The sequence below is a fragment of the Toxotes jaculatrix genome, chromosome 9 (assembly GCF_017976425.1).
Source record: "Toxotes jaculatrix isolate fToxJac2 chromosome 9, fToxJac2.pri, whole genome shotgun sequence".
Lineage (NCBI taxonomy): Eukaryota > Metazoa > Chordata > Actinopteri > Toxotidae > Toxotes > Toxotes jaculatrix.
In genome coordinates, this window is record NC_054402.1 from 11,748,929 (window position 1) to 11,773,329 (window position 24,401).

Below are 24,401 nucleotides of genomic sequence, written 5' to 3' on the forward strand. Positions count from 1 at the left end.
CCCAGCATCAGTTAATAAGACAGTGAGACAGATGAGACAGGTAATCCACCATAGATGGAGAAATCATAAGGTAAAAACTATAATGTACTAACATGCACTGAAACTTCACTGTGGGTTCCACAGTGTCCACTTGCCTCTTTAAAAAAAGTCTCCTCTAACATATTATATCATAATTTCAGTCCATGACGCAAATGTTTCTCCCACCTTGACAAAAGCTGCCACAGCTATGTTGGCACTGCGTGTCTCTTCTGCCAAATCCTTGTTCTTCCAGAAGATGTGTTCGGACACCGTCTCCACTAGGGTCTCCACACGGCTCAGGTAGGACGAGGGGAACCGCTGGGGCCTAGGAAGCTGTGGGAACAAGAAATAAGCAAAAGACGGCCATGCACTGTGTCCCACATCAGATAATACAAATGCAAAGAAACTTTACTGAACCAAGAATAACAAATGGTTAAACATTTTTTAGAGTATGTCAGTTTACCTTTAACTTGTCACAGTCAATCAGATGCTGGGCCATGGACTTGACAATCAGCTCACAGAAGAACCAGGAGAACTGAAACCAGGAAAGGTCAAAGCAAGATCATTCTTGTTCTAACATTTATCTCTATCTGTTTTTTTTCTTCTTCTACTTTGAGAACTAAATAACATTTTTAACTAATTCATTTGGATAAAATCTAGTAAAATCTTGTGGTCCATTTGTTTATTAAAGAAACACAGGCTGCAAAGGATAGGTTGATCACAAACCTTCAGCACATTCTTGACTGCTGCCTGCTCGTTGCTCTTCAGGTCAAAGGTCATCCCCTTGGCCAGCTCCTCGTGGACAGTCCTGAAGCCATGGGCCTCTGACTTGAACACATACTACACACAGAGGAAAAACATGTATAGTAGGGTTGCTTTAGACTTTATTGGAAAGGCATTGTGCAGAGATAACAGGAAATGTGGGGAAAGAAAAATAGGGAACTAAGATTTCTGCCCAGGTGCCAGGTGTGATGCAGTTTATGGTCCTAACTAGAGCTGAATATGCTGAATATGAACTGAATATTCTTTGGTTATGGACGGTTTATGGGACAAAACAAGACATTAGTGACATGTTCTGGAATGTGATTGGCATTTTTCACTGTTTTTAGATGTTTCATACACACAAGAATTCACTGATTATTTGAGAAAATAATAATAATAATAATGATAATTAGTTGCAGATCTAGTCCTAACCTCTAAGCCACTATCATGCCCAGATCTGCTGATTTTCTTGATCAATCGATTCATTGCTTGATCTATATAATGTAAGAGTGAAAAGCGTCCTACAGAATTTCCCGCAGCCCAAAGCGATGTCTTAAAACGTCTTGTTCTGTCCAACAAACGCAGATATTGACAGTTTATAATGATACAAAATAGAGAAAAGCAGCAAGCTTAATGGATTACTAAAATGCTTGCTGATTAATTTCCTGTTCATCTAATTGTTCAGATGTACTAGTACACACATTCACACATACTGCAGATGCATATGAACAGAAACACTTATACTGAAAACAAAAATAAGGTAAATTGTATAAGGCAAAATGAATGTACAACGTGTGAGGTTTGATTCAAGTAATATTACTGCATACTACTCAATTCATGCTACAGTGAACTGACCCCCCCCCTCCCCACACACACACAGACACGCACACATGCACACAATGAACACACACTTGTGCACACATACATATACACACTCAGCAGTTCAAATTGGGCAGCACTAGTACTGAACACCATGCCAATCTGTTACTATGGTAACCCTAGTTCCATTAGCTCTGCTAGTCCGCTCCTCTTACCTCCCACCAATTCGTCTCTGCCACTACCTCTTGAAGCGCTGCAGTTTTCCTTTGCTGTGGCCAACATGAAACAGGTCTTGTGGTTTTTCCTGCTCTCTTCTCTAATTCTCTCACTGATTTTCCCCCCTAAACAAATATGTCTTTCTGATTGAGCGGGCTGAATGTCCTAGTTTGCCTCCTACTCAATCACCCTTTCTTCTTCTTCTTCTTCTTCTCTTCCTCCTCTCCCTCTTTCTCTTTGTGTGTGTGTTTGCACAGTGTTCTGGGCACGTGGCCCTAACCACACTCCTGCTGGCCCAAACACACACAAATACACACATACAAACACATAAAGCCTTTCTCCCTGATTTTTTTCCCCCACAAATTAAATTGTCTGTGCAGTAATTCCATTCTTTCATGGAAAATAACAACCTTCAAATTTATTATATGATCTTCCTGTGAACACACACACATTAAACAAAAAAAGACAAAAACATACTTAATTCCAAGGATTACTTCAAGCACACTTCGTTCTATGTTGTTATACCTTGATATAGGAGTGCAGATAGTGATCCAAGTTTTCTTCATGGCACTTTGCAACAACGTGCACCAGCACTCTGCAGACACAGGACAATAACAACAAAGACTTTCATTTATCATTTTTCATTTCATTTACAGCCTTTATTCTTAAACAATGACTGAAAACATCTGTCAAACACTGACACATTTTCTCCCTCTGTTTCTATTCAATAGCTTTTTTATTTTTTATATGATACTGGATTAATTATGCTATAAGATCACAGAAAGTCTTATTCACACAAGAAAAAAAGAGCTGCTTCTTAAACTGGGATTTTAAACACTATTTGCTTTCCTCACTATGTGCTATATGCTATCCAGTGAGCCCTAACCCCTTATGTCAATTCGTTTATTATGAACCCTGTAGTACCATTTCCTACCTGGTGGTGGCAGTAGTGACCTCGTCGTTGTCATTCTGAGTCAGAACCTTGAACAGCTGGTTGAAGAGCACTGGCAGAAATCGGATGATTACTGGGATTCTCTCCATACTGAGGAGACCCTGGAGGAGGGTGGAAAAGAAGTGGAGGAGGAAGAGGAGATGGAGAAGTTGGAGAATGAGAATAGTGGAAACAAATTTAAAAAACAAAACATAAATCATAAAGAGGCAGAAAACAAAATGTTTGACATTTGGTGCACTGATGAGCAGTGCAGTGTTCAGTAGTCAAGGTCCTGTTTTTTGTCTCAGTTACAATAAAATGAGAACTGGGGAGACAGCGAATTTTCACTGACCTTCAGGCAGTTGAGGAAGTTGGAGGTAGGAGGTATCGAGAGGTCCAGCTCTCTCTTCTGGCACTGCTGGAAGAATCGGTTCAGGTGGGGGTCCTGGCACAGAAAGAAGAATCCATGAAAGTAAGCACTTAGCATCTGCAATAATACTTAGTGGACTGGTTCCCTTATAAGTGACGTTTAATCCTAAAAATGTGCACTTCACTACGTAAGTCAAAATGTTCATGAATGTTTCAATCTCAAAATATCCATCAAGATTATCCTCACAAGTTTTTAGGCAAACCTTCGTACCATTGTGACCAATAAACTATGGTATGCATGTTTATTCTCGGGATCCTTTTAAATGTGCTCTAAAAATTAATCTATTTAATCTGTCTTTTATAAAGTGTTGCAGGTGAAACCAAAACGTAGGCTGATCAGATTTACAACAAACCAACCAATCAAGAAATTGCTATGCAGTGCTCCAAACATCCTCTACCGGCAAACTGTGAAGAGAAACAGTGCATTTCCTTGTTTCATGTGGCACTGTACTTACCACCGCCAAGTAGTTACCACTCTCCACTAATGATCACTGAGCATTTTGAGCTCACATTGCATTTCGTGGATACAAAATACTTGAAATTGCTGCATAATTTGTTTAGGAAACACTAACGATCATTTTCTGTCCTGTTTTAGAGTTTTCCCACAGACAGGCCACATTCATTTCAGCTCTGTTAGAGAAAGCTGAGATGGAGGAAGCTTAGATAACAATAATAGTAATGTGAGATAATAGATAATGCATAAGGACAGCATTTTCATTTAGAGGTTAAGTGTTTCTTCAAAGCTAAGGCTCTGACATTTTAATAAGCATGTATTGGCTGAAACAATAGGTAAAGAGCCATCCATCCATCCATTTTCTACACCACTTATTCTGTTCAGGGTCATGTGGGAACTTATTCTGTTCCCAGCATTCACAGGGAAAGAGGTAGGGCATACTGGACTTTGGACACATCACCAGTAAGCCAGTGAAAAAAAAAGAAACCTAGATAATAGGCTTACCTGAGTGTAAACTGTGGAGACGACGTTGGTGGACACTTTGAAGATAGCTTTTCCTCCATCAACCCATTTCACATCTGCTCCGTTCTATAAGAAGAGAAGGCAGCTTAGAGTATGCACACTGATTAAAAACAAGAAAGCCACCAGCTGAATTTATTACGTTGTAATGCGTAATAAGTCTCCTCTCTCACGAATTCATTTTTGTATAATTCAGCAGCGTTTGTAATATTTATACACCATCTAAAATGGTGCTTCCTTCCTTTGTTCCTTCTCCCTCTCACCTTGGTGTTGCTGGCTTCCTTAATGGCCAAGTATCCAGGTGGCAGGTTACAGGAGACGGAGATGTTGAACTCCTGAGATGACAGACGACCTTCTTTGAGGAGAGGCAGCCAAGAATACCCCACTAAAAAGAGAGCACACATGTTAAAAATAAAGAATACTGAATAGTGGAGAAGACCTACCACAACATAATCTGCAATATAATATATGTTCCACTAAATTCTGGCTCCAGATTAAGCACCATCTTACCTGGGGTTTCCAGGGCCTCTTTCCTCTTAGAATTTGTCTTAGCATTGATGTCACAGGTGACATGGTAAAAGGAGAAAAGAAGATGGTGCTTTTCATGAAGCTGGGTAGGAAGCTCAATCTTCACCTGGGGGACACAGTAACATACAATGGGTTATATTATGGGCAGCAAGGAATGCTGCTTAACTTTAGGTGAATCCACTTCCAAGTACTAATGATCTCCATGTGTTGGTTCTTGATACTCCTATTCTGTTTCTCTACGTCTGTCCCCACCTCATCGTAGAAGTCTGGGTTCTGAGAGTGATGTAGCACTGTGGAACAGGCTGAAGTGGTGAAGACTGGACCTCCTGGTTTGCCATAGATGCACTACAAAAAAACGACAATAGAAAAAAAAGGGTCACAACAAGGTCATGGTCAGCCATGTTAGTTTCCCATGACATAGAAAGCTTAAGTGGAGAAAACAGAGTCATATAAAAGCCATTAAATGTCCCATCAGCATGTTTTTGGATAACTTTCTACCTTTAAAGGTTTGGCAACTTCTTCATCTGAGCTGCGGAACTCCACATAGACTGCAAGGTTACGAGCCTGTGAACAAGAGGACCATTGTAACATTAACAACTGCCTTTATACAAAAAAAAAAAACAAAAACAGTGAGTAATAAAAGTACATGAAGTATGTAAAAAACACAAAGCATGCTGTAAGCAATCTTACAGTTTAACTCAGGCTCCTCTTAGACTGTGCTTTTGTTTCTAAGCTACTACGATATACCTTGGCAAAGCTCTTCTGGCTGTCATACTTGAGGTGTTTAGGGTAGACGTAGATGTGGTTTCTGTAGACACGGTGTGGCTGTGTGAACTTGGTGGTGTCCTGGGCAAACTCCTCCACCTCCACTGTAGGCTGATGTTTGCTCAGTTCCTCAAAGGGCTTCACCGGTATATAGGAGGATGTCACACAGTCTGAAAGCAAAGAGAAGAAAGAGTTTCAAACACATGACACAAAAGAGAAGTAGAAGGGAAGGATGAGACAGACAGACAGCAGAATGCAAACATGAATTAACACAGACAGAGGTGGAAGTGTTGCCTAAAAAGCGGACGTACTGGGATGCTCCATTGGAACATAGTCCACCGCGATGTCCAGAGTCCCCGGAATAGTCTGCAGTTTGCTGGTCTTCTCAGCCCTGCACACACACACACAGATTAAAACAAAACTTAGTAAGAACACTTCATCTTGTCTCAGAGACGTCTACGGTATGTGACCTACTTTATTAGTAAAGCCTACAGTATGCCTTACCTCCTGTACTCAGCCACCAGCTTTATCAGGTCATCTGTGGAAATCTTGTTGCTCTCCTGTTTGAAGAGAGGTGAGAAACGAGACTCTCGGTCCAGTGCCCCATGGTTGTCCTTAAATACTGACCTGTAATAGATAGAAAGAGACAGTAAGTCAGTAAGCAATGGATGATGAGGGAAGAATAAATCCTGTGAGGAGACAATGAGATGAATTTTTAAAATGTTTAGAAAACTGAGACTTGAACCAGCGGCACCGACCTGACAGACCAGGCAAACGGCATACGGTACTTTCCCAGTTTACTGCAGAACTGTTTGTTGGACCTCAAAATCTTCTGAACAGTCTGTCCAAGACACGAGTAAAGATAAACAAACAGGGAAATATTAGCAAGAAGCCACAGCTGATGTTCTTATACACAAAGGGATGTCATTATCTCTTAATTCTAGTTGACCTAGACAGAGTGACAAGCTAAATAAGAGGTTGTTTAATACAGTAATTCTGGCAGCAGGTTGAATATCTGGTGATTCACTTAGCCATTTAAACAAGGACCACATGGAGCACTGCCAGCGGGGAAGCCAGGAAATGTCTTGGATGGGATCTCGGAAAAAACCTAATTTCTAAACTACCCGTCCCGAATGGCATTCTGTGATGAAGATAAACTCTGGCCTTACAGGAAAACCATTTTGTAAATGTCACGCATTAAACGGTTTGAGTAGATTAAGCCATTTCCCTTACAATAAACGCCCTAGCAGCATGTTTCATGGGCCATTTTTCCCAGCTTGCTCCAAGAGATAAGACAATGTAAAAGGTTTAGTTCTGTGGTGTTGCTTCAAGACGGAAAATAAATCTAGAAGAAATGTAAATATTGATGCAAACCTGTCAGTGAAAATGACCAAGCAATGAGAAAAAAAGAATTGACTTTCTGACCTTGCTGGAGTCGGTATTCTTGATATAAGGTTCGGCCCCACAGGCAATATTTCCCATCAGCACCTTTTCCACTCTTGCCACCATCACTATGTCTGTGTGGGGGTTGGTCACTGAGAAGATGGCCTGCGTGGACAGTTTTGGGAAAGCATATTAGGGTCAATCGACATGTGAAATGCAGAGTATACATCCACAAAACATACTGTGAAAGTATTGTCCTTGTACCTGTTTGGGAAAACAAAGCCAGTGCTCCAGATCCAGGCTGAGGTAACAGTCTCCTGGCTTCTTCTCAGCAGGAGAGCACAGGCCATTCTCCTGACCTCCAGCCCCAGTTCCTGAACTGCCTGTCCCATTACTGCAGCCTCCGAGCATCTGACGCACCGCCTCGTGGTTGAGGTCTATGTGGAAGTCTGCCGACACCTTTCTCCCTTCTCGTACATCCAGCAGAGCCAGTGATACGAAGAAGGGTTCAATCTATTGGAGGAGATTCAGCTCAGTCATTTTCTGCACATTAACGGTTCCTTTATAGATGGAATTTCCATACCTTCACTCTGAAAGGTAGCTCATTTCATAGGCTATACGAACATTTCATTAGTTCCCTTCCCTAAAGCTTGTGGTGTATAATTAGGAGGGTAGTTATTATATCTTACATGGAAATGAAAATATCCTAAAATGGATTAAATCAAGTATAAAGAAAATTGCTTTTGGCAGCTGCAGATTTGAGCACCATCACTATTTATTTCAAGGAGACATGTTAATGTAAATGCAACTCTGAGGCAGGTTTGAATAACTGAAAGAGAGTTTCTATTCCTCACATTAGTGACGGGCCCAGTTTCAGTCTCGTTGATGCAGCTCTGTAGCATGAGGTTGAGTGATCGGCAGGCTACCATAAACCTTCTGCCCAGCTTCTCCTCAAACGGGCGCACTGGTGTGTTTTCACTTGACGAATATTCGGTTCGTGGGCTCCTCAGCACCTGTGGTTGGTGAAATACGGTTTGTTAATTGGGGGCATGCTTTAGTTTATTTCAATGAGAAATATCTATTGCTGAATAATCACAAAGTACAACAAAGAATGAAGTCAAAATTTCAGTAAAGTTGTAATAAGGTAAAACAAAACACCAAAATGTGTAGGCAAAGCGTTTACTCTTACAGGGGTGTCAGGATCAAGAGAAAACAGATTCAGTCGCTCTTCTCTTCTGGCAGAGCGAATTCCTTCATCTGTCTCTGAGATATACTGTGACAGCACGGATGGCAAGAAAAACAGAAGGAGACAGTCAGAGAACAACTCAGTGCAAGTAACAAATAGCTTAATATCAATCATGATAACTGTAAAAACAACAAGGTTTTTCAAGTCTCGGTTTTTCAGTGACAACTGGCCTGACAACTGGCACCAAGTTTTGATCAATGGTAATGTGAAAATACGTCATGAGCATGCTTGTTAAAGTACAACACAAGACACAAACAATTGTGGAGCCACTCATGAACACATCGCTCCATAGCACCACCACTGCTCAAAAACTCTACAGGATACCTTTAAAAAGACACTTGCAGATATGCTGTGCACGCATATACATTTAAATATTATAATGTCAGTACAAGCTAAGTTGTAGCATTGTTTGAATAAAGTAGTGCCAACCTTTGCCAGCTCTGGATTGATGCCGTTCTCTGTCGTATCTTCATTCTCCTGCAAACAGCAGTCACTCAACGACAGGTCAAACACATCTGGAGAGAAAACAAACACAATCAGGACTCCAGAGAGTGGCTTTTTGTTTATGAGCGATCACTGCCATCACTGAGTGGATGGGAAAGTTTATCTAAGCAGTCAATTCTCCCCATAGGTTAAAAGCCATATAACATTTTCTAAAATAGGTTCAGCAGCACACTAAATACACACTCACCAGAGTCAGTGGACATATATCTATCTCAGAATAAAATATGACTCCATTTGTGGTATTTATGGATAATAAGGCGGGCAGGCTTCTGCCGAAATGCAACTTTCATGTGCCAGGAGCAATTCTTCCCAAAAGGCCATGCTGAACAAAATGGCTCATTAATGGTAGGTCACCACACGCTCGCAGCCTGATTTAGAGGCATGCTAACAGACCACAGAGCCATGACGGCTGAGGCTATTACATCACTGAGCCAATTCTCAATGCTCTGTCAGTGCGTGTTATGTTACAGGCCGTGGCCCCGTGCCCAACCTCTCACAGAGCTGGCACATAAGGTTGAGTTTTATAAATTCTGCTTCCATGTAAAGTTTTTAATAACAAGGCATGATGTTCTAAACCAAGGTGGAGTCAGTGTTTGGTGTCAGGCCTCATTTCCTGATCGGTGATGTTTTGGATGGAGCCTCACCCAGGAGAAATTCCCCATTAAGGTCATGGCAAGATGGCAGATATTATTTACTCAGAAGAGGTTAGACAGAGAAGAAAGGGTTAAATTTTTGCTGACATGGAGTATAAAATCATCCCTTAAGTGTACCATGATTTATACATGTGTTGGAATTATGCTAAAATTTCCTGTTCATCTCTCTCTAAATACCCCTCTCTCCTCTAAATTACCATTTGTGCTTCCATCCCCTCTGCTCTTTCCAACTATTTTTCTGTTCCCTATTTCTACGTCCATCATAGGTAAACTTAGTATATTCCTAAATACAAAAACAGAACCAATCTCACCCTGACGATGATCGGTGAGGTCTAGGCTCTTGCGGTCTGGAGCAGGCCCGTCGTGGGGACTGATCTGTAAGATGCGGGTCAATGTGCTAATCCACTCCTCCATGTCCTGCTCGCTCTCCGCAGCCAGCACGAAGTACGTAACCTCGTTCATCTTCAGCTCAAAGGCGTGTTTCCTTAGACGATTATTCTTCAGGGGGATGAATAGGATAATGTGGTTACGCAACAAAACCAGAACTTGGTTGGGTTTTTGGAAATTTTTACTGTTTTCTTTCTTACACATGCAGGTTTGAAGGTACTTTTTCACTGACTAATAAACTTACTAGCTTAGGTTTGGGGTGGAATGAATTCTTTAAAACCCACCTGTACCACACCAGTGCACGAGTCAAGGAAGATGCAGCCTTTGGGTTCCTTAGAAATCTTTTCATCTTTGTAGAAGTTCATGATGTAGGAGTTGTCTGTCAGCTGGGTGAGCTGAAAATACCTCCTCTTGAATGACTGCACAGACAGTAATAAAGTTTATTTTCACTAACAGGCTTACGTATGAGGTCATAAGTCATAAATAATAAATTTTGAGTTCCCCGTAAGTCCATTTGAACTTCGAGAATGAACTTTGAACTACAAACAATAATATAGGCAGTGGTGTATTGATAATAGTTCGCAACACTCTGGTTGCATGAAAAGGGAACATTTCCTCACCCGAACAGTGATACTATTGTTGACAGTGCTGTTGAAGTTCCCTTTGTAGAGCCAGCCTGACCGAAACACACCAATCCCTCCGCCTCCTCCTCCTCCGCCGCCACCTCCGCCGCCTCCTCCTTTGGACGAGGACAGGGATGTGGTATCCTGTGAAACGCGATCAGTTTAGATACATTAGTTTTCCATTTATCCCTCTGACACACAGGAAGAGATGATCAAACGGGAAAAGAAGCCTTTCTAGACTTACTCTATCTTATAGTGGCCATTTGTCAGCCAAATTATGTTCATAAACAATGTCCTGCTGACTTGTAATGAGCTAACTGCTCTTGCAAAGTATATTTTAACAGCTTTAAGGCTGCGATAAACTAATTTAAACATGAGGCCCAGGATGTATCCAGTATGTAATGCATTCAGTCCGAAAAGCATCAGTCAAAAAGATGGTCATTACTGACCTCATCCTTGTCCACATCCTCATAGTCAATCTCAAAAGAATGAGATGGCAGCTTCTCTGCTTTGTACAGTTTCCTATAAAGGAGAAAGAACAGGGAGATATTGAGAAAATGTGGATCTCTCATAATGAAATACACTGATGGCAAGAGAAAATGATTTCAGGAATTCAATTAATCCACTTTATTTGACTGGTGCAAATGACAGTGGGTGGCTGACTCGCCTACATCGTCCTCTGTCAGGAGTCAACAATAGGTAGTCCTCACCCAATCCCGCTCCACTAATTTCACAGGCTGACCTGTCTTTGTGTGCGAGCCATGGGATAAAATGCCTTTGTGTGTGTGCTGTGAGCTGTAGTCTGCTAAAAGTCACACAGGTCGTAAAAGCTGTTTGAAAAAATCTCTTAAGGGCACTATGTTTAGAAAAATTCTGGTGATTGTGGGGTGGCCACCGACACAGGAATGCTAATACTGGCCTGCGCAGATGAAGATCGCTCCACTCAAAGTACAGCAGTGACAACCACACATCTAAAGCAGCTGTAGATTCCCATTGTGCTATTGTTTCCCTGGTGCATTTCACTTTAACTTGCTCTATAAATCTGTGAGCATACTGTATATTTGTTTAGCTTAGTAAACAAGCAACAAACAATAGTTTACAATGACAAAGGATAACTGAACTTTATGGAATGATATTTTAGCATTATTGTGCTCTAACTTGTATTTAAGATGCGTCTTACTTTATAGTTCATCCTGGATGTCATTTCAGAGGTCATGTGAACTGACTATAAGAATACAGTGGCAACCCATGGGACATACGAGGGACATTCCTGTGGCTGAGAGCAGTAACTTCAGGGCTGTTCTGGGTCAGTCTCTCTGGGACTGACAAAACTCTGGTTGACTGATAGCCTTAACTTGACTTGATTTAAATAAAAGACGGACTGACTGAATGGGTGTCTGACTGACATTTAAAAAAAAGGGATGGAGAGAGCACTGAAAGCTAACATATGTTGAGTGTGAAATGCCCTCCGTCTTCCGCTGTAACTTGTTTCTCTCTTAACACCACCCACCATCTTGTTCTTGTTAATGACCTCCCACCTCAGGACATAAAAGTGTGGTTATTCTTTATGTGAGCAGCTGCTTATTTGTCTGGGTGCTTATGGGTTATTAATATTTCTGTAACAGCAAAGCAAACACTTATATGAACCTACAGCTGGGTATCACTGTCATTTTTTCAACACTAATGCTGACACATTACATGAGATTTAGTGCAGATACCAGAGCAGCGCTTTTTCCATAGCTCACTAAGAGAAAATGTTAGCCAAAATGTCAACCCTCAAAAACTAGATAAAACTGTATCAAACTGGAAACATTTTGATTCAAATCACAAGCTTTGTGATCAGAGAATAAGTAAACAAGACAACAAATCTGATCAATGCCAGTTTTCAGTCCTTGGCAATTTAAGAAACTCAGCTTTACTGACACATTTCAGACCAAAAATGTGTTGAGAAATAGCTCCTTCCTTTCTTATATGTGCCGGTGCTATTTCCTGGCCTGGTGCAGTGACTTCCTGGCGTGTACCCAGCTAACCTCCATGTATGTCACTTCAATCTTCTCATCTCTGCTCTGCAGATGAAAGGGAATATGTGTATTTCCCAAAATGTCAAAGTTTTCCTTTAAATACAACGTCCCACCCGTTGGCCTTGGTAGTACATATCACTGCATGACAGCTGTTGACACAGATATGGCTCCCAAGTGTTTTCCACATAAAATGTACAACTACAGGCCTTACATTCCCTTTTTAAGCCAAAAAAACAAACAGGTGAGGCAAAAATATATATATTTCTATCATGTTTGTAGCTCAGTAACTTTTGTGCACTCTCACTCTCACTTACCGGCTGTAAAATTTAAAGTGTTCCCTCTCAAAATAAACCAGGGGTATGGCTATATAAATCCAAAAGGTTGAGGAACAATAAACTTTTTATTTTAGTATCATTATTTTCAGACTTTCGGACAAACATCGGGGTGTTTGGTAAAAAAAAAGTTAAACCCATCCAGCAGACACAGTATATCAGGTGATAGCGTAATGTCAAAATGGATTACCTGGGCAGCTGGCGGTAGTCTCCAGCGTAGTCATCATACTTGAACTGGACCACATTTAGCTCAGAGTTGTAATACTTACAGGCCTGGAGGAGAGGATGGAGATTAAGTTGAAAATTATTAAATATTAACTTTCCAAAATGACGGCCTCTCTGGGAAACTTTGACCTGGAGCAGCTAATACGTATGCAGACAATGAGGAAAGCTAAACTACAGTGAAAGCAAAGTCAGACATCGGCTCTCCTGAGGCCTAGTTACTGATGTGCAGGCAGGGATTCATCATTAGATAATTTAAATTATAAAAGGAACTGAATTAAGAATCTGCCCCAGAGGAATCTGCAAATAAAGATATCTTTACATCTTAATAGATTACTTGTCTGTCTCATGGGTTGAAATAGTACTCTCATAGGGCGTGTAGAGTATGTTTTCACTGTCTCTCTCACACACAATTCACAGAGACTGGAGGGTAGGTTCATCCTCCATCCTTTCATCTGTCTACTTGTCGAATGCCATGTTACTATTCTCTTTAATCCATTTGTTTAAAATGAGTTTGATCTTTTGTTAACAATGGCACAAGTTGTAAACAGACCAAACATATTGTCAGAGACAGTGTCTTCCTGTGCGCGCACACATACACACGAAGACAGTCAGACATGCACGCTAGTCTCCAGTGAGCTGTGACAGTGTCTGGGGAGTTTCCGTCTCCACAGATATTATTTCTCCATTGAGCCCTTGAGATTATGGTTGGTCGAAATGAGCCCTGATGGGCCTCACTGACACACACACGCAAATGGGCTAATACACATCAAGATGTGCACACACATCTGGTTTATTTTAGAGGTGTAGTCAGCCCACTCCAGCGGTATCAGGATGTCCTATATTAGGAACAGCTTAAGCTGACAGACCTAACCACCAACTGAAACCTCTTACATTCAAACCCACAATGGCTTCAGTTAAGTCCTGTGCAGACAAGCAAACGTGTGGGCAAACACGCACACACACCTTACCTGTCTGACCAGCAGACATTCAGCCTGTAGCTCTGCCCCTTCAGGGACAGTGGACTTGAGAGTCCGTCTCTCCTGAGGCACCGTGGATACCTGGAGGGATAAAAGGATTAAAAAAGGGCCTGTTAACATGACAAGAAATAAAAAAGAATTTTTAAAAATCTGTTTACAGTTTGGTGAGTCACGTAGGTTGAACTAAAAACAAGTGCTTTTTAAAAAAATTTTTTAAAAAAGGTCATTTTTAGGCTTCCATCTTGAAACTAAACTGATCACAAGGCAGGACTGTTCAGGATCTGAGTAGCTCTGCTAAACAATCCCCTGAGGGAAATTCAGAGTATAGTAATCCACCCCTTTACTACAACCTTTATTCTGTTCAGGTCACAGTTTACAGAAAATCATGGCTTTCTAAAATATTTAATTCTGAAAGGCGAACAGGTGCTCTTAAAATTTGGACACCACATTCATACTGAAATAATGATTAAAAAACAAAACTTAATACATGAGTGGAGAAACATAACGTGGTAATGGTTTCAAACCAAAGAGAGGTGAATCATATGCTGCTGCTTTTGAAGAAACTGAATTTCCACCCAGCTGAACATCTTAGACAGATTTTGACTGACTTCTTTGATGAATGGTGTTCATCCCTACACTTACAGAATCTATGACAATGAGCACTCAAGCTGTTCTGGAGACTGGTGGTGGCCCAACAGCCTACTAATGCACTTTAAGCTGTTGCTTTTACTTTAATTTGTCCTCCATCGGTATATATAAACAATAGACTCCACTTCAGCATCTAGGGATGGCAATGTCAGTCTACTGGTTGTTCCTCCACTTTGGTCCAAACTGAAATATCTCAGCAACAATTGGATAAGTTATCATGAAACTTTGTACAGACATTCATGATCCACAGAGGATGAATCCTAATCACTTTTGTGATCTTGTGTTACTCTTGTTATCTTTTCATCCACTGCCACGAGCAGGTCAACATTTCACTATGTCCAATACTTTAGTTCATGACTAAATACCTTTAAAACATTCCCATCAGCAACAGCTGTATGTTGTGTTTATTGCTAGTTAGCAATAGCACTCCTTATTATGCTTTATTGCTTACATATTAACACCTCATGAGCAATGATTTGAGAGAACATGCAAAAGGTTATCTGGTATATTGATGTACTATTAATTCATTCTTTCTTGGGATTGTTTCTGGCCAGCTTTATTGCAGTGAGGATGAATAATTCAACTCAAATCTCTTAATATGTATTCCCTTTCTCAGCACTGATTAGGCCTACAACTAATAACCTAACTTATGAATCATGCAGCTTTAATTATATAAAGTACATTTTATGTTACGTGACACAGAAAATCGACATCCAATCTTTAAGGTGCACATTCATATTCAAAAAGAAATAGAGAAATATATTTCCATGTGATTGTGCAGGAAGAAAATAAAAACAAGTCAGCATTAAAGATGTTTGTGCATGAACAGAGACAGACTGTGATTTGTACAGCCCAATCAGCTGGCTAGAACACTGAGCTCACTAACCAACTGGCAAAGAAGCATATCTAGTAAATGCCTTTTGTGCATTAGCAAATACTCTGCCAAGCCACTTTCGCTTACAATTATGGAAATTGACTGTAGACTGCAAAGACAAAGAAAATCAGAGGAAATTGTTTTGCAGGCAGACAGAGCTGGGAACCAGCAGAGTCATGCAGTCAAGCTACAACTCTGGGGTACACAAGCAAATGAATCCTTTTACCACAAGCAGCCAATTAGGTCATCCTAATGTGCAATGGATTTGCGTCTGCAGAGAAGCATTAGCACAATAATGAAGGTACTAATGAACAAAGAGTGAAAGGGAGCCAGGGAGAATAAATTGTTGACTGTAATGAAAAGACCACAATACTAAACATGCATGATTAGTGTGAGTAAGTGTGTCGTGCTGGAGCGAAAGGTGTTGCATTTTGAAAACACCTTGGCATCATTATTGTAAACATATTTTTAAAATAGACCTCAATTCAGGAACAGGCACTCTCCATAATATGACCCAGTAGTATGATGGTTTGCTCTCCATATTAGATATTACATTCTGGTTGTTCTTATTGGGATTTAAGTGTGATTTATATTTGGCTTATTATGTCAGTAGACGTGTATGAAGCCATAAAGATTTGATGTTGACCTGTAACAGAAAATTTCTTTGAGGAACCATAAAACTTTGATGCAGGCCAAGATTTGACCCATGGGACACATTTGCCAACCCCTACTTTAAAATAAGGACTATTTCCCATAAACCTCCTTGTTTCCTGTCAAGCAGTGAATTCTTGCATATTTTGTGACAGGTATATTTATGTGCTGAACACTAACAGACACTTAAAAAATGCATGACACTAATTTGTCATGCATTTTTGCCATTATAAAAAACAAAAAAACAAAACAAAACACAGTTGCACACAGAGACTGCCAAGCTGCAGAAGTCCCTTTCCTGTTTTTATGTACGGTCAGATGGTTATCTCCGCATATATTGTTTAAAAGGCAGTGAAACATCATGCAAAGGCAAAGTCAGCTAACAATGATTAAACGTTTCACCATTTATCAAGTAAAATACCCAACACTGCTTACCTTGGGTTTTTTGAAAATGACAATGCAACCTCAGTGTCCCTGTCTCCTGGCTGGGTAACTTTTCTGTCAGCTCTTTACTGTACACTATCTAATAAAGGCTAAAACTGCCAAAAAAATTCTTGAAAGAAAATACATTAAATCAAGCTCTGGTAACTAGAGATTGGAATCTATAGTAATTGATATTCAAGACTTCCAAGACTTAAGACTTAACGATTGGTCAATTAATCAAAATAAATTGACTCATACTGTAACTCAATAATGAACATAAGTGTTTCCCTTAGGATTTTTAAGGTGTACGGATGGTGGACCCATACTGATGCGCTTTGGTGGAGGAGTAGTTTAAAACCATTATAGAATCATTTTGGATATGGTTACTCCTCAACACAGAAAATTAATTACACTACATTTATAAATAAATGTAAACATAAATGTAAATAGATTATATTAACTTAATGAGCCACTCATCTGAAAATTCAAATATCATTTCACTGACAAGAAAAGTTTACAGGACCAAGTCACATTAGTGTAGTCTAAGTTTGTACCTCTTTGAGGTTGACTCTCGACATTATTATTTGCATAGGCCTCAGCCCTCAACCCAATTAACATCCAAAAACTCCAAAGTGGTGACTCATTCATTTGCACACATTTGTGTAAGCAAAACAAACACATTTGCTTCATTAATTCTCAAATTATGAGCATTACACAACAGATAAATAAATTGATAACGTGAGAAATAATGAAGCACAGATGTTTGCTTTCCCTGCACTTATCTGCACAAATTATCTTCAAAGGAATGAGACCATTCTGGAGTCATTTGGGTGTTAAAAATGTTACAGTTTGAGGAGAACTAATACAAAATGTGGATATTACTGCAATGTACACAATAGACTCAGCACCAGTGTTAATGCGTAGTCTATAATGATTCATTGGTAACCATTTAGCTTGGCTTGTAACCATCACTTTGCTATGGATATTCATAAAAATTCACTTTGTATAACTCAATTCTGATAATTATGATACACTTCTATGGCCTTTGCCAAACATGTTATTTAACGGAAATACCCCTGATCTGTGAGTCTGGGGGACAAAACCGTGAGAAAAGTTTCACTCTACAGCAAGAGAACCAGGAATGAGTTTTGAGATTGAGAACAGATTGAGCACATTCTTGTTCTGACTGCTTTAACCACAGAACCATCACCACACCACACACACACACACACTTACCGAGAAATCATTGTCAGGGAATAGGAGCAGGTCTCTGAGAGGGTCTTCCTTCAACTCGTCCCCAAGCTCAGAGATGACAGCCTCATAATCAAGAGGGTCGATCAGCTTAGGCTTCTCCTGCTGCAAATAGAAACACAGACGCTTGATCAGAATTTACTTGTTTGGCTCAAGGCGTATCATACAATAGGATACAATAACATATGATAAGATACGATACATTGACTATCAAGTGTCACATATTGAAAGTTGGCATTGAATGCTTGGTCAGATTGCTCAAATATTTTGTGATTGGAAACATTTGGTAACTTTAGACTACTTTCTATTTGGGAAATTTTTTTTATTTAACGCTTACGCAGCGAGCAATTTATCATATTTTGGTAATTAAAACAGCTTTACATTCCCCAAACTAAAGTATCCAAAAAGGATTGTTTTGGCATACGTGTCAAAATTCAGGTATCATATTGGCATTAATATCTAATATATTCACATCCCTCACACATCCCCCCTTAAAGTTATTTATATTTCATAGCTCATATCATATCTATACCACTCCCTCTTGTAGCATAAAGATTTTATTAACAGCAGACTCCATGAAAAATATAGGACTTAAAGATGGAAAGAGCCACATTAAATTAGCCATAGCCAACACATAATCTCACTGCTTTGGAAAATAAAAAATAGTCATGATCATGACATTTCCTGTGTTTTGCCGTGACATCATTAGGACCTAAAAGAATCATAGAGGAAGTAACACTACAGCTGAAGTGAGCCTTTGACACACCCATTAAGGTTTTAAATAAACTGGAATATCTTCATTTAATCGAACACATAGACCGAAACAGCTAGGATTTAATTTCAATAAAGGTAAGCTTCACATGTACAGCAACAAGACCGGCCACTCAAGAGTTGCTACTGTATGTGAAAGCCTGTTTTAACAGAGCACCCGAAACCCAGTTATACCACCAAACTACAAGCTGTAATATGATGATACACTTAGGTCAAAACAATCCATTATACACTTGATTCATCTTTTCTCAAAGAGAATTAAACTATGTTGAAAGATTGCGTAACTGGTCAATGAGTCACACAATAACCAATGTTTTAAATGTGTTTAACAGATAGAGGACAGTGGTAAATTACTGTTGTCATGACTGCAGGCTGTGGTCAGGGAGGAGGAGGAAGTAGTGATCTCTAACTTGGTTCACATGCGTACAGTGCAGCCTCAGGTTTTTACCCACCACAGACCTTAACAGTTAAAAACAGGCCTCTTTGCACACAACTAAAAGAGCACACAGGGAAGGCAAGAATGTAACCCAACAGAAGAGGATCCAGGCCTTATGACAGTAAGGCCTGGATCAGTTAGTATGACAGTTAGTATGCTGGTGTACACTGTCAGCTTCATACTCCATCCAGATCTACAGTATTTACCCAATGAGTTTTGTTTTCCCTTTTTTTCCTGTTCTTTGTGTCGGTTGTTGCAGACTTATTTCTGTTTCCAAAAATAAGTACTGCTGAAACAGTTCAGTTAATTGATCAGCCAAATAAATTGTATAACCGTTTGATTAACTGTTTCAATCAATATAACAAATGAAGCAAAGTGGGGTATTTAGCTTCTACAAGGTGATGATTTGTCACTTTCCTCTCTTTTATATCACTGTAAATTGAACATCTTTGAGATTTGGACTGACTGGTTGGACAAAATAGCAGTTTGATGGTGTCAGCTTGGCTCTGAGAAATTGTACATTTTCTCTCATCTCGTAGACAAGCAATTAATCAATGAATAAAAAAAAAATAAAAATTCCAGATTGTTTCTGGAAAATCCTCAGCAGATAAATTACAAGAAAAGCAACAGGCAAGTGGATAGATTAAGCTGGAGGTTTCCATAGGTACATTGTGACTCTTCTCTGACCCATGTGACATCTTTATAAAGGTTTCAGGGGAAATTTTGGTTTTCTCTCATCACGAGATGACATCGATACAGGAATGTAGCACTCTCCTATGTGTGCGTCATTAAAATACACATCATTTAAACCGTTCATTTCAAAGTGTATGGCTCTTCCTGTCACAGAGTCTGGCCAAATGAACTGTGACAAACAAATCTTCAAAAGAACAGGAAATAAAGCACACAATTAAAACAAGACACTGATTACAGTAAAGTTCCCGCATATCAGACTGCAGTATGTAATCATCAAAGTGTGTGAATCGCACTTCTGAATTTGTTGATGAGCACAGAAACATATGTAAGTCACTAATAGTAAACTACGGCCACGTGAAAGTCAATAAAAACAATTTGAGAGTGTAATATAGCATGAATGTCACTCAACGTTTTTAACAACTAGCAGAAACAGAGAAAAACATACAAATACGTACAATGCTCAGCCGGTTGAAATCAGCTCGCGCTCGTTTGCTCTTTATTTTCTTCCTGAAGGTGATTTTGCTCCTGAAGCTCATTGCCAGCAGAATTAAGCGCACGCGTTACAGTTTTTATGCAAGAGCTACATTAAAAGTGAACTATACAAAACACACACCGCAGGCATGTGCTCTACCAGAAGCAGAACTGACACTAAGTGAGGTTATGAGTTTGTGTCAGAACACGTGGATGCAGAGGAAGTTGATGTTTGATGTCCAATACGCATTTAGGCGCACAAACACAACCACACACACACACACACATACAGACAGAGAGAGAGAGAGAGAAAGAAAATCCCCAACAAGCAAGAAACCAACCAACCAAATGCTCCAGTTTCTATGCATCACTTTCAATTCAATGGCTTTCACTTTAAGGCAACTCAGCAAGACAATGTAAGGTAACAGCTTACAGAAAATGATTTCTTTACACTCCACATTACTAATAATACAAGCAGACACAGCAAAACACCACACACCAAGGGCACACCCCCTCTTTACAAACTCAGTATCTTATGTCCTACTCAAATCTATCAATAACACACCTTCAGGCCACACATGCAATGATGCATGTTCCCTTTGAAATAAATGAGCATGGCATAACATAAGTACACAGCAGCACACAGAGAGACTCACTTCCCCAGATGGAACCTCAGAGCAGAACAATCATCTGTATAAGAGGAAACAACTTCTGATGATACAACAAACTGGTAATCCTTTTTTTTTTTTTTTGTAACGCATTACATAAGGTGCCGCCATTAGGCTTTCTGGGGGCACTGATAGATTAAATGATGCAGGGAAATCAATGCACTATACTATTCCACTTTAAAGGGTCAGTTTACCTGTATTCCTATGGAAAAACTGTATCGCTGAACTCTAGTCAACAAGATATGCAGAGAATGCAGTCAACACTTTACTTACAGGGAGAAAGTACTTATTATAAAAACAGTATATGGGACACAGTTTCTGGAAAGACACACTGCTGTTGATTTTTTAAAAATGTAATGTTTCAATGCTGCCATCTGTCATTTCTATTGTATTGGGGCAGAGGGAGTGATTTCAGGTACATATCTCAAAACAATCTCAAGTAAAACCAAATCTAAAACAGTTACATACCATAGCAGCTAAGTGAGACTTCTTTTTTTTTGTAAATTTAGTATTTTAGTATATTATGTATTTTAGTATAAATTGTGTGGAGCTTGTGTCATCTGTTTTACTTTCTGCCATCATCTTGCCATTTATGAGATTTTATAATTTAGCAGACATGACTAACTGTGGTGTTTATGAGAGAGAGAGAAACAGCAACATTGTCCTGTTATTCTAGTAAAGCATTAATCATAATCTACTGTATGTTTACCTGATTTAATAACCGTTAATACACCTTTGATGTTTTGCATCTGGAACAGTGAATCATAATTACTGCACTCCTTCAAGTCTATTTAATGTCTGCAGCAAAAAGCTGAAGCTCAGCCTCCCCCTCTGCTTCTTTGACTCTGTTCCTCCCTCCATCCTTCCTCTGTTCTGCACCAGCTGCCTCAGCTGGCTCCATCCCTCCGTTCCTCCCTCTCTTCCCCTCCTCTATCGCTTCCTCATCTCATCAAACATTCTCAGCAGCGCACTCCTTTATTTCTTCTTCCTTTGATTCCCTCTCTGTCTCTACCCCGCTCCCTTGTTCTCAACCTATTAAACACCCCTTTTAACATCTCTCCCTCAGGCCCCTGGTCCCTCCCTCTTAGCAGGGGTGAGGTAGAGTGGGTGTTGATGTTGGTAAACTACAGCTGTGTGGAGGACACAAATAGAGCACTAGACTGGTGGCTCACAGCATGGCTTTCCTCCAGCATAACTGTGAACAAGGGAGTGAGATGGGGGGGTCTGAATTAGTCAGAAGAAAAAAAGAAGAGGAGAGTAAATCTAAGCCATAGAGGACATTTATGAAGAGAAATAGCAGGGTTCACTTCTTTGCACATCATGCACACAAGCTGGTCGGTGTCACTCTCAAGCACAGATTTAAGGGATTACCGTCCTGTTATGGGAAAGATGTGAGAAAAATGTGACAAAAACAGAAAGAAGGGGAAGTGTGGAAGAAAGAGAGAGAGTGAGCAAGATTTATAGGCAAGAGAGAGAGAGAGAGAGAGACTGAAAGGGTGAGATCGGAGGACAGAGAAAGCTGAGACAGCAGAGAGGAGAAGAAACCAGACAGAAGCCATCTGCTTTGCATCACTAGAGCAATACAGGGTCTGAGGAGAGACAGAGTGGGACTAATAGGGATTCATACTTCTGAGAGAAGTTGCCACTTTGATGAAAAACAGTGTTCTCCACTTTTGTAGGAGCAATCTGACATGTTGGGTTAGTGGTGAAAGTCCAGTGAACTTTTTTTCCAACTTTCTTACCTTCTTCCAAAACTCACACTACAGATTTTTTTTCTGTCTTCTTAACACATCTATTTCAGTCTGTCCATTCAGCTGTGTGAAGGTCATTCTACAAACCATAAGCTGCCCTGGTTGCACGGTGGGAACTTTGTTTGAACTGACAAACATTTCCCAAATTCACACATCTTGTCAGCGACTAATTAACCGACCAGCAACACATTATCGAATGTCACTCAGGAGCTCTTGAGAGGTCGACACCAAAGAGGATTGGCAGTGGTCAAAGAGAGACTGGAGGCTTTGCATTCTTTCCCTGACCACAGTATCACTGACAGGGTGACAGAGGGTTAGACAGACTGTCAGGCTTGGAGGGAGAGATGGAGGGAGGTACAGTAGAGAGGATGTACTGCACCTCTGACAGCCAGTGGACTACCACTGATATAGCATGTGTGTAAGTAAGTAAGTATATTATATACGTTATATGTACAGTCTGTAATATTTACCACTAACACCCCTGGATCCTTGATGGAAACTATGGTCAAAATGAAGCCCTCTCTTTACATTTTGTCAGTCAAAATACTGGTTATTATCATAGAGGTTATTTTCATTGTTCTTTTCTGTCTACATGCTGCCGCTTGTTTCCATTATATAGGGTTTTCGTTTTTATGCAGATGACTCACAGCTGTACTTTTCCAGCAACTTGACTCCCTACGTGAGTGTCTAGATGATGATGTAGCTGTGTTCAAAACCTTCTGAAAACTCACAAATCTGGCCTGGACACCTGTGAATAGCACACTGGATCACAGTCTTCAAGCTGTGGCAAAAACCTGCCGTTATTTTGAACACTTTTTTTCTTTAAATGGTGACTAATTCAAGAACTCTTTCAACTATAAATGTTTCTTTGAGATTTATGCCTTTGTATAGTAGTAGTAGGCAGTGATGAAACTCTTACTGTGACAAGTAAATATTGCACGCTTAAAAAGATCAGCAAAAGGCAGAGTCAGTGCACTAGTTTCAAACACTGCCTGGCCTGAACAAATCAGCGGATGCTCTTATATTTGCAGTGCAAGAACCTGAAGGTTAACATGATTTTGCAGTTTAAACTATCACGACTCTAGTTTGCCACAGAGACCAGAAAAAGCGGCTCCAGAAGAGACAGGAGGTTTATGGAGGGAAAGAAAGAAAGAGGAAACAGAAGGGGCGACTGTAAAGATCCCACCCTGCCAAAACTCTAACATTTTTTCCACCAGGCTTACAGAAACCAGGGTCTTTCTGGGACCAAAAAAAAATCTGGCCAACACCATTGGATACAGATACCAAACAGATGGCTGACATGCAACATTGTTCTGAAAAGTGGGTAAGGAGAAACACACATGTACTTTTATGTTATTCATTCATTTGATTCCTTCATCCAGTCATTCATTCTTTCATGCATTCATTCATTAATTCAAGCCCCCCCGCCACCTTATGCATGTTTCAGTTTGAATAGCTATTTTTATCATGTTCTCTGTAGGCCAAATGCAGAGAAAGCAGATTTTTCCCACAGAAACTAGATTCCTCATGTCTGACCCCACCACCCCTCCTCTATTCTCCTCCCTCCATTTCCGTCCTTCTGCCTCTCAGCTGTGAAGGGAAACAACCAGGCCCCAATCATTGATCACAAATCAACCTCAGCTGCAGAGAGAGAGAGAAGGTAGTAAAAAAGGTTAAAAAAAAAAAAATCTAGACAAGGAAAGTCAAAAAGGGTAGAGAAAACACAGAAAGCTAAAATTAAGTTTATGCACATGGTCAGAAATCACTGCTCCTAGTCTAACTAGTAAAACAGAAACAGGTCTTTTACCTTTTGGCCTCAGACATGTCTCCATCACTACAAAGTAAAGTGCACAAATATAAACAACAAAGAACATCAAAATGTGATGTCATTGACCACACAATTACTTCACACCCACATGCTGTAGTCCCCTCTACCTGCCCACACATGCACTGGAGGAGAAAGGTGGAAGTA

At 40.1% G+C, this 24,401-nt stretch overlaps 1 protein-coding gene across 2 annotated transcripts in view; it reads right to left on the reverse strand.

Moving 5' to 3' along the window:
* dock10 (dedicator of cytokinesis 10) overlaps nt 1–24,401 on the reverse strand; it is a 57,675-nt gene that overhangs the window by 15,420 nt on the left and 17,854 nt on the right. For both annotated transcript variants that reach the window (XM_041047289.1, XM_041047291.1), the window contains exons 2-28: nt 17,625–17,744; nt 13,784–13,873; nt 12,781–12,863; nt 10,687–10,759; nt 10,235–10,381; nt 9,899–10,033; nt 9,539–9,725; nt 8,500–8,585; nt 8,014–8,097; nt 7,679–7,837; nt 7,089–7,337; nt 6,867–6,989; nt 6,200–6,282; nt 5,946–6,068; nt 5,753–5,832; nt 5,424–5,611; nt 5,175–5,240; nt 4,929–5,021; nt 4,659–4,782; nt 4,412–4,533; nt 4,134–4,217; nt 3,099–3,191; nt 2,750–2,868; nt 2,341–2,410; nt 745–858; nt 482–553; nt 205–351 (exon numbers count right to left, since the gene is read on the reverse strand). In XM_041047289.1, coding sequence (XP_040903223.1) covers nt 205–351; nt 482–553; nt 745–858; nt 2,341–2,410; nt 2,750–2,868; nt 3,099–3,191; nt 4,134–4,217; nt 4,412–4,533; nt 4,659–4,782; nt 4,929–5,021; nt 5,175–5,240; nt 5,424–5,611; nt 5,753–5,832; nt 5,946–6,068; nt 6,200–6,282; nt 6,867–6,989; nt 7,089–7,337; nt 7,679–7,837; nt 8,014–8,097; nt 8,500–8,585; nt 9,539–9,725; nt 9,899–10,033; nt 10,235–10,381; nt 10,687–10,759; nt 12,781–12,863; nt 13,784–13,873; nt 17,625–17,744 — 3,114 coding nt within the window. The remainder of the gene's footprint in view (nt 1–204; nt 352–481; nt 554–744; nt 859–2,340; nt 2,411–2,749; nt 2,869–3,098; nt 3,192–4,133; nt 4,218–4,411; nt 4,534–4,658; nt 4,783–4,928; nt 5,022–5,174; nt 5,241–5,423; nt 5,612–5,752; nt 5,833–5,945; nt 6,069–6,199; nt 6,283–6,866; nt 6,990–7,088; nt 7,338–7,678; nt 7,838–8,013; nt 8,098–8,499; nt 8,586–9,538; nt 9,726–9,898; nt 10,034–10,234; nt 10,382–10,686; nt 10,760–12,780; nt 12,864–13,783; nt 13,874–17,624; nt 17,745–24,401) is intronic.